Genomic DNA, 10,007 nt, shown 5'->3' with positions numbered 1-10,007 from the left:
ATCTGTTATGCGAGAGTGATGTTTTTTGCATCCTGTCTTTTTGAATAAATGTATGTACGTAAATGACCTCTGGTGGTTTAACTCAGCAATACCTGGTGTCTTAGTTGACTTCTGTTAGAAATCACTGTTTTTTCAAACCTTACTAGAAGATTAGGTTTGACAGAAATGGGCTGGCCAGATGGGGATTTAGAACAACCTCTTTCATAATAATCTCATCTGCCAGAAGGGACAAGCACACCGACATGCTGCAGCCCCACAATAACATATGAATCTGGCGCATTCTGTAAATATAAGACGCCCAAACCAGTGGCTGATATTTGCCACAGTACTTCTTCAATTTACTTTCCACCTTTTTACCACTTTTCCATGATTTGTAATGGGCAAGGGGCAAAACACCAAACCCATCAAACGAGTATTTAACAAGGCAAAAAACAACTCACTGAGATTTCAAATCTCATTTTCAAGATACACCAGGCCAAAGCAGCAGCAACAAAAAGGTGCAAAGCACCACTATCCACTCGCACAATTCAATGATTGTGTGTCAAAATACATTAAAAAACACCAGTACACAGTTAAAAGCAGTGTATTACTCCAATCCAAAATCTCTTTAAACCCACCAATGGTTACTTTCGTTAATTTTAATCAAATATGACATTATGACCATAATAAGATGTGATTTTATTATGTAAAAAAAACAAAAAAACTGGTAATGTGTGTGTGCGTGTGATCTAAGTAGAATCACTGCCAGGAAACACAGTTATATTAAGCAAATTCATGAGAACTCAGCAGTGGCTGTTAACACCCGGAGTGGGGGTGGAATGCGGGAGTCTGCGGGGGCTCGTTTCCACGTTTAATGTTTTGATGTCACAGGATCAGAAGAGTTTCCAAATAAGAGGATTTTTTTTTAACCGCATCGGCCTGAGGCGAATTTTGGGAGTTTTTTTTCGCAGGTGAAGCGGCCTATTTTGAGCTGTGGGAGGAGGAGAGACTGTCGACATAAATCACCCCAGACTAGAGACACGTTGTGCTGGAGCTGACCCAGAAAAAAGTACACACTTTCCCCTCGTGAGCTCACGCTGCAGAACCTACAGCTGCAAGCTCTCGCGGTGCTTCGCGTGCTCCCGCTCCATCTTCAGGAGACAAAAAAAAAAAAGAAAAAAAAAAAAACAGGGCTCACATCACAGGCAGCCTCAGTTGACGCGGCGCTCGGAGCTGACGGGCACGAAAAGAGGTGAGAAGGCGCTGTTCTGTTCTCGCTTCCTCCTTCCCGTTGTCGAGAAATCGGGAAAAGTAACGTAACGTGTCACGACTCGGTGGCAGCAACATTATTTCTCGCGCGTGTTTTGCTCCAACGCGAAGCGGCAGCGTTACTTTGACGCCGCCGGGGACTGTGGCAAAAAAATAACAAAAATAAATAAATAAATAACGCCGGAAGCTTGTTGTTTCCTCTGGCTGCTCTTCGTTGTCTCCGCGTTAAATTCCAGCTCGAATTAACCCGAGCCACATGAACCGGAGCCCCCCCACCCTTTCCCCGGTGTGAGGAGCAGCCCCGTTCCCGCGGCGCGGCTCTTCCGTCAAAGGCGACATTGTGTCCGGTCTGGCATCCTCCGCCGGCTGCTGTGGACTGGACGGTGTGATTTATCTGCCGCTGGATGAGCTCCGGCTGCTCCCGAAACCGTTTGCTGCTGTTTCCGCTGCTGCTGCGAGCCAGACGGCAACGAGACAGAACGAAACTCCGTATCCCCAAATATTGGCTTAATGCCTCCAGTTACTGGCGCTTTGAGTGATGGATAAGTTCGCTAAAATGTGCTCAAATGCAAGTATGCAGCTATTACTACTAATACTCTAGCAAAAGTTTCCAAAGTAATTAGCAAAGTAATTACGCGTGAATCTATACTTTACTTATCACAAAGGATTTATTAGCCCCATATTATTTTGATTCATTGGTTTTGATTTACTGACGATGCAACACAATTGGCAGTTGCAGGTTATAACATGCGGAAATGTGCAGCTATTCTCTGCTTATGAAGATTAGATTTTTGAGTCTTTGGAGACTTCATAAAGTTATGTTGGGTGACAGGAAATGCTGAAGAGTTGTTTCTTTTTTCATGTTTTTAACAATTCACCAAACAAAATGACCCCACCAGGACAAAGAATATGTGGCCTGCAGCTTAAATTATAAAACATGGTGTTAATGTCATTTTGCTTGTATCGGTGAGTTTTATGTAATGAATAGTATAACAATCCCATTTTCTAAGGTCATACAGAATGTTTTGGGTGTATACTCATAATTTGTACAGTACTGTTGAGTGGAAAAACACCAATATTTTCTTCTGAAATGTGTTACTAGTATTAAGGTTTTTGAGTAAAAGTTCCATATCTGCAGCCCCTGATGCATCTGTACTAATGTACATAACTGCGCAGGAGTCGGTTCGTTGATGTGCTGAGCGTGTACTCTGCAGCCTCTGGAGAGGTGGAATGATGATTTTCCATGTCAGTGGTCGCCTCTAAGCTTCAGGGAAAGCGAGGGAAATAACACGAGGACTGTTGAGCGAGAGCTCCAGGTTTAGAAGTCTGTTGGAATGGAAAAGCGATGCTCCGTGACTGGTAAACTGAGCGGGAAGCAAAGGACAGACTGGAGATGAAGTGTAATTAAGAAATGATTGAGACAGGCAACAGGTAAAGCTGCCTGCTTTTGGCTTTCAGGCTGCTCTAATGAAGTATGAGGCTGTTTTCGCGTGAGCCCAGCGAGCTTCAGTGTGTTTTTTTTTCCTACAAGCAGCTTGTGTCAAGGGTGTGTGTGTGTGTGTGTGGGTGTGTGTGTTCAGTAGGATGCTTGTACAATGCTAAACTTATTGCTTAATGGTATGCACAGCGCCCTGGCATGCAGATATTTGACAACCACTTGTGATTTTACTGCTGCGAGTGGGAGTTAGGTCAACTCCGAGGGCTGAAGGCCGAAATCAGTGCAGGCCTTGTCAAAACCTGAACCCAGTAAACTCACTCAAGTTGCTCTAGTTTCTGAGCTCTTTTTAGTAACAGAAGAGTATGTTTGAAAGGTTTTCATGTTTTTATTTTGTTTAAATCTATAAGCGTGAGATGTCTGGTTTTTGTTCTTCACGCTTCTGCTCTTAATCGCTGCTTTTCTTTTTGCTCAAAAATCAGTGTTTGGATGAAGTAACATCTGTTTTTGAAATGTATAAGTGTTGATAAGCAAATCATTCCTGCGAACGGAATGGTTTTCCAAACACGATGGAATGCGTTACTGTGTTTTTTTTTTCTCTCTGATGTGTGTGTCTGCAGGGTGCGGCAGCCATGGAGCAGAGGTGAGAGTTAATTTACGCATGGCCAGTTGCACTCCAGCAGTGCACCAGCATCATGATGAGCCCGATTTCAACACACACCCTGCTTTAGCTGCCATCCATCTATTGCCATGGTGACAGAAAGCTCCTGGACCTTGACTCTGTTGCCATGGTGACCCCTTAGCAAGTGCTCCCAATCTGTTGCCCTGGCAATCACATAGAAAGACACAGGTAGCTGTTGCAATCTGTTGCCATGGTGATGCTGTAGAGACACCCCGTACAGTTTGTTACTATGGTGATCTCATAGCAAAGCAACAGTCGCTATGGGAACGTCCAGGATGTTCCACATTTTTGTCATCCTGGGTTCAGCCTTCATGATCCTTCTGATCATCATCTACTGGGACGACGTCGGAGCCTCTCACCTGTACTTGCACACACCCGTCTCGCCAGGCCCCAAAATCCCGCATCCCCCTCCCCAGCGCCAGCGGCCTCAAAGCTCCAGAACCCCGTCGTTCCTGTCTGACATTGATGCCTTTGTTAACCAGTTCTTAGAGCCAGGAACTGGTGAGCCCACGGACCCTGTCCCCGCTGAGGCAAGTAACCAATCGGAGAAAGCAGAAGAGCGCTATGTACCACGGCGGGAGTGGAAGATTCATCTGACCCCAGTGGCACCAGAGCTCCGTGAGAGACAGGTTCAGATCTGAAGTTATTCCTCTTATTACAAGCTGTTAGGTGGGGCTGGGTTTGACTTCCATAAAGCAGCATTTTGACTTGTTGCAGCAGGAAAAAGCACATGTGTCAATAATGAAACTAACAATGACTTCATTCTCTTTATGCTAGAAACCAGCAGTGTTAATGTCACCTGTGATTTTCCTGCTGTGACGAAGCCAAAAACCTCCTGTTGTAGTTCTCACAAGCAGAACAGTCGCATTCCAGAATCCACAGTTGTGAATTTATAAAAAAAAAAAAAAAAAAAACATCTGCTAATAAATGTGAAATAATTCCAGTTTCTCATAGTTGTTTTGTTTGCGGACTGAGCAGGAGCAGCGGCGGCGGTTGCTCCAGGAGATGTGTGCTAACGACAGCCTGGTGTTTCCTGGCAAAAACCGCTCGTTCGACGACATTCCTAACAAGGAGCTGGACCACCTCATTGTGGACGACAGGCACGGCATCATCTACTGCTATGTTCCTAAGGTACGATCCTTGATCAGTTACTTGATGGAGCACTGGGTTGTATCAGACACAGTGACAGCATGCAGTCTGTCCATACACACAGGTTCTAGTGAGGGCCTTTCTATCACTTTCCACTTCCTGTCAGGTGGCGTGCAGTAACTGGAAGCGGATCATGATCGTCCTCAGCGAAAGCCTTCTGCAGGAGGGTGTTCCTCAGAGAGACCCCCTGGCCATCCCCAGAGACCTGGTCCATAACAGCAGCATGCACTTTACCTTCAACAAGTTCTGGAAACGCTACGGCAAGTTTGCAAAGCACCTCATGAAGGTCGGTAAAAATGTCCATCATAATCCAAAATGATTAAAAAGCCCATCGGTTCACTTAATTAACTGCTTTAAGTCTGTGAAATGGTCGTAGTGTTTGCATGCCACGTTCTGAAACTGCATGTTGAGGCTGTGAGCTTTGCATTTTCCTCAGATGCAGAGCTTCACCTGCGCCAAAGTGACTGTGACACCTGCTAAATCATTTAGTACAGCATGACTAGCATTTGATTAGCTACCCAATAAAAACGAAATTACCCTCATCTATTCGGAGCTGACACCGATGAGACTGATGAGTGATGTGAGCCCACGGCTCACAAATCTCACGAGCTATTTTACTCGGGGACATTTTTGGTGCAGACACATGTCTCTGCGTCTGCCACTGCAGCAACAGGGTTCAGAGCTTATCTCCGATATCATGATACTGTTATTTTTGTTATTTGCAAATCACGTTTGGTGATTCAGTAAATTCCTCACAAGGACATCAGCTTTGCTTTTTGAGACATTTTTGATGGAAACGCATCAACAATTCAAAGCTCCTGATGCACAGGTCACGTTAAAAGGTGAAGCACAGCTGTATGCAGCCGTCACTGTGCACTTCTGGCTACAAAAGTCCCTTTATCATCTCCTTGAATGTTTTATTGGGTGCTTTATTATTTTCAGTTGCCTTCACCTCAACTTATTGTCCATAATGAGTGTAATAATAATATTTTATGTTCATTTGTGAAGGTGAAGCTGAAGAAATACACCAAGTTCCTTTTTGTGCGGGACCCCTTTGTGCGTCTCATTTCCGCCTACCGGAATAAATTTGAGCTGCGGAACGAAGACTTCTACCGACGCTTTGCACAGGTCATGCTGCGTCGCTATGCCAACCAGCCAAGCCCTCCTGCCTCTGTGGACGAGGCGTTCGCTGTGGGTATCCACCCCTCCTTCTCCCACTTCATCCAGTACCTCCTAGACCCTCTGACAGAGAAGGAGATGCCATTTAATGAGCACTGGCGGCAGGTGTACCGGCTTTGCCACCCATGCCAGATTGATTATGACTTTATTGGCCACTTGGAAACCGCGGAGGAGGACGGCGAGCATCTGCTACGCCAGCTGCGGGTGGACAATGTTGTGGAGTTCCCCACCTCTAATAGGAACCTCACAGCCAGCAGCTGGGAAGCTGATTGGTTCAGCACAGTGCCTGTGGAGGCGCGGAGAGAACTCTACAAGCTGTACGAGCCCGACTTCAGGCTCTTTGGCTACGACAGACCAGACTCCATCCTCAATGAGTTATGAGTCACTTATGTTGCTATAAAACTGATCAGGCAACACACCGACAAAATGTTTTTTAATGTAACGAGACGACACTACACTGCAACAACAGTGACATCTCCATTTTGTTCTGGGCTTTGCAGGTGTTCTCTCTAGTCTCATCTATTCCAAACTGAATGTGCCCGTTATTAAAGACACTCCTCGATGAAGCACACCAATGATGTGAAGCTGAGTAGCAGAAAAAATGAATTATCTATCAATGTCTTGCTTTATCAAATCACAGCGATATTTAAAAAAAATAGCACAGGAATAAGGGTGGAACCGTGGAGGTTGGAGGTCAAACAGCAGGGGTCCTTAAGATGCTGTAGATTCACACAAACTCCACGCTCAGTGTTTTGCACTCTGAACTTGATGTCACAGCCACGCCTGTCATTTGTGATGTCGCAGCTCTGTCGTGACTCAACTGCGACGATCACGCAGGCTTTGTAGCAGGATGCTGCCGAGGTGAAGTCACAGAGCCATACTCGACCTTTGCGATGTCGCCACAGATGCAGTTAACACAAGGTGATACTAGAATAGTGTTAGTCGTTCTTTCACTAGCGAGAAACCTGGGAGCTAATTTATTTCACATTGTCTAAGTGCAATGGTCGCGTTAAGCATGAAAGGGATTTTTCACTTGCTGTAAGAAACTGCTCCAATGCTTGTAGCCCTCATACAGATTTAAGCATTAGGTAACACACATTGTTCCACCTGCTTTAATGTTTCAGCATGGAGGCAGTAAATTATGCTACCAGAATAACATCTGTCAGGATTTTAGCAGCTTGATTTATCTGACTCTCTCAAAGCGTGAATTTAAATGCCACATCATAACCTCATCGTGTAGAAGCACAGCAGCTCCAGTGTGAACTAAATAGCTGGATTGGCCTCAGCTTGTGTTTGAGGCAGAAAACTGGAGTTTGAGCATTCTTTTGATTTCGCCTCAGCTGCACTTGCACAGGGGGAGCAAACAGTCGACAAAAGGGATACGTTTATGTCATCGCTTGCTGTTGCCATGGCAGTGTTACCATTACATTCGATCATCTTTGCAAATATGAAAGCTGAACCGTTTTTCTTTTTTTTTTTTAAGGGCAGCAATTTCATGAGATGCACTGTTTTGTAGCAAGAAGCTGAGCACATTAAATGAGGCTAACGGACAGCGCTAGTGAAGCGGGTTGATGTTCACATTTTTTCAAGTGGGTCTTAAAACAACAGTCAGGTGTCCACATAAACACTGAAACTGTTTTTTTACTTGCTATGGCACTTCCTCCTTTTCACACTGGCCTTTAGGAGTTTCCTCCAAAAGATGCTTCTATGCAAGTGATGGGGCTCAAAATGTACTAAAGCAGAAACAAATGATGAAGTTTTATTTAAAGAGGAAACTTTAAACGTCCAAATTAGTCACATCTGCCAACTTGCAGCATTTTTTGTTCAAAATCTCCACTTTTTGCTACTTTTCATCAACTGCAACTTGTGAGGGAAACAAAGAGGATATATGACACTTAAATGTTTTATTTATTTTTGCACTACACTTGATTTTAAATCTGCTTCAGCCTAATATTTTTAATTTTCAACACATTGTGTCACAGACTGTGATGACTGTGGATGTTGGCCCCCATCCCATCCTTTGAAAGTGCTTCAAGAAGAGTATTTGATGGCCTGTACAAACAGGAGGAATCTCTTTCAGTTTTCAGATGTGCACCCGACTGTTGTGGGAAGACACACGAAAAGTGAACATATTTCTGAATCCTTTAGGTACAAGTGTAAAGTTGTAAAGATGAGGCTACAGTCTCCGGCGGCGCATTGCATTCACCAAAGAAAAACAAAGATCCCTTGTTCTTGTAATTATGAGATAGAGAAATAAATATATCACAGCAGTTCTTTGATAGTTTCCAATACTTTTAAAACTACAGTAAATACACCTATAAATATTAGGTGTATCTCTTAATTACGATGCGCCGCCGTAACAGTCAGTAATTGCGTCACAAGTCTCGAAAGTAAAGGTTTGTTCCTGGCAAGGAGCCAGGATTGATCATATCACTGAGCAGATTACAGGATTTAAACCAGACGTTTGGGAAGAGAAGATAGTGCCTTTGGTTGCAAAAGTTTACACAGCAAAAAGTATTTTTGTAGTAGGACTTAATTTTTACTTATGTGAAGCCACAACAAGGTATTTGATAAACTTGGCCTTGTTTCTGTTGTGTGCTTATTATGTGTGACCAATAGAAAATAACAGAGCCCTTCAGCAGAGTTGTCTGCTGGGCATCTGGATGATTTTGTGGACTTTCCATGTGCTTTCTTAAGTGGCCGTGTCCAGTGCATTGCACCATGTGTAATTTGAAACACATTAGTGTGTGTGTTTGTACTGTAAGTGTTGTCATGGACGTGCTCTGTGCCACATTGTTCTGCAAGTCACCACAATGTTCACGATGTTGACTCAGTGTTGTCTCATTTGGGTTCATTTGTTTTGTATGACTGTGGGAGGTTTGATTTGTTTTCAGTTTTTTATGTTGGGCAGAACTTGACTCCTTAATGGCTTCATCAACACCTGAAGAGGATGAAATTATTTAACATCAGTGACTGGTTTTCACAAATCGTTGTCGTTGTTGCAGGTTCATTCTAAAAAAAAACAAAAGGAAACGGACCTACCCATCCCCCACTCCCTCTCTACCAGTGTTTGGATTGTCAATTTATCCCAATTTTTCTATGTGTTTTTATATTTTTGTTATGTTCCTCTCTGGCATTTTTTTATGTGACTGTCTTTAACTTTTCCTTGGCTGTTTTTCTTTCAAATTGCAAAAAAAAAAAAAAAAAAAAAAACGTGAAACAGGACAATTTTCTAAAGCAAAAAGTTTATTTATTGGCAGAAGAAGATCTACGAATACATGCTGCTTTTGTAAGAGAAAAATGAGTCATAATGGACATTTGAAACCTTCGATATGCATATTATTATACAGCATTACCACCATGTCCTACACAGTGTTGGGCTGCAAGCCATTACTGTAACAATATTATTTTTTTTCAGTAACAAGGAGTATAAAGTTACAAATACAATGTCAGTGATAATATTACAGTTACTCCCTTCAAAAGAGAATCTTACAGTGTTACTTTTGTTGTCTGGACCAAAGGTGATAAGAGCATTTCGTTCTTCTCACATCAAAAAAAAACCTCAAACGTCTTGAAACACATATTAGCACAGCACAACGACGTAAAACTTGTGGAGATGCACCTCAGCAAAGATGAGCCTGGTGTAGCCGCAGGCGAAAGCTTCGGCCCTTCGATGGCTGATCAGCTAAAAGTGGACTGTAATCACTGACAGCAGCTACAACAAAGACCCAACAAAGCTTTCGGGTGCATATGTGATTGACTCTTTATCTTTAATACCCTGAAACCCTTCACCAAAGTGATATGATGAGTAATGCAACAAGTTATAATAAAGTAATATAAGTTTTGAACAAAGTAACAAATAAAAAGTGATATATTAAATTTTGAGTAAAAAGCCCAACACTGGTCCAACATGCGCACGTCTTTCTGACACCAAAAACTATTCTTTGAGACTGATGTTCATGTTCTTCTCTCGTTCGTGGGGAAAAATGCAAAGTATCCCTTCAGTTTTATCATTGTAATGGTGGTTTGAGAAATAAAGGTTGTGGGGCATGATGGATGATTTATTAGTCTCTTTGTGTCAGTGACTTAACTCAAGTGAAGAAAATAATCGAGATAAACGAGACGCAGTATTGTGTATATTAGATAATAAAAAACTAATATTGAACTATTAGCATGTTATGAACTGTCCATTAGAGAAGAGCTCATACTGCTTTTGCCTCAATGCCATGAAGCCGAAAGGTTTTTGAGCAGTGAAGACTCATAAGGTTTAAAGGAAATGGGAAGAAACTACACCAGTGCTGTGGTTTCCTCTTA

General features: G+C 42.9%; 1 protein-coding gene across 3 annotated transcripts; it reads left to right on the top strand.

The window, feature by feature from the left end:
* The first annotated feature begins 724 nt into the window (after nt 1–724).
* Nucleotides 725–9,746, top strand: LOC137099421 (carbohydrate sulfotransferase 12-like). Of its 3 annotated transcripts, none has more exons than XM_067476239.1 (5): nt 725–1,231; nt 3,304–3,994; nt 4,344–4,496; nt 4,621–4,800; nt 5,523–9,746. In XM_067476239.1, the coding sequence occupies exons 2-5, from the start codon at nt 3,626–3,628 to the stop codon at nt 6,072–6,074; spliced, it is 1,254 nt and encodes a 417-aa protein (XP_067332340.1). In that variant the 5' UTR covers nt 725–1,231; nt 3,304–3,625; the 3' UTR covers nt 6,075–9,746. The 3 variants fall into 3 exon arrangements, with proteins under 3 accessions (XP_067332340.1, XP_067332341.1, XP_067332343.1); XM_067476240.1 differs by lacking the exon at nt 725–1,231 and adding an exon at nt 1,241–1,820; XM_067476242.1 differs by lacking the exon at nt 725–1,231 and adding an exon at nt 1,827–2,679.
* Nucleotides 9,747–10,007: the final 261 nt, after the last annotated feature.

The sequence above is a fragment of the Channa argus genome, chromosome 15, assembly GCF_033026475.1.
Source record: "Channa argus isolate prfri chromosome 15, Channa argus male v1.0, whole genome shotgun sequence".
NCBI classification, from domain to species: Eukaryota; Metazoa; Chordata; class Actinopteri; order Anabantiformes; family Channidae; genus Channa; species Channa argus.
Note: the sequence above shows the minus strand (reverse complement) of the source record. Positions and strands in the feature narration are given on the sequence as shown.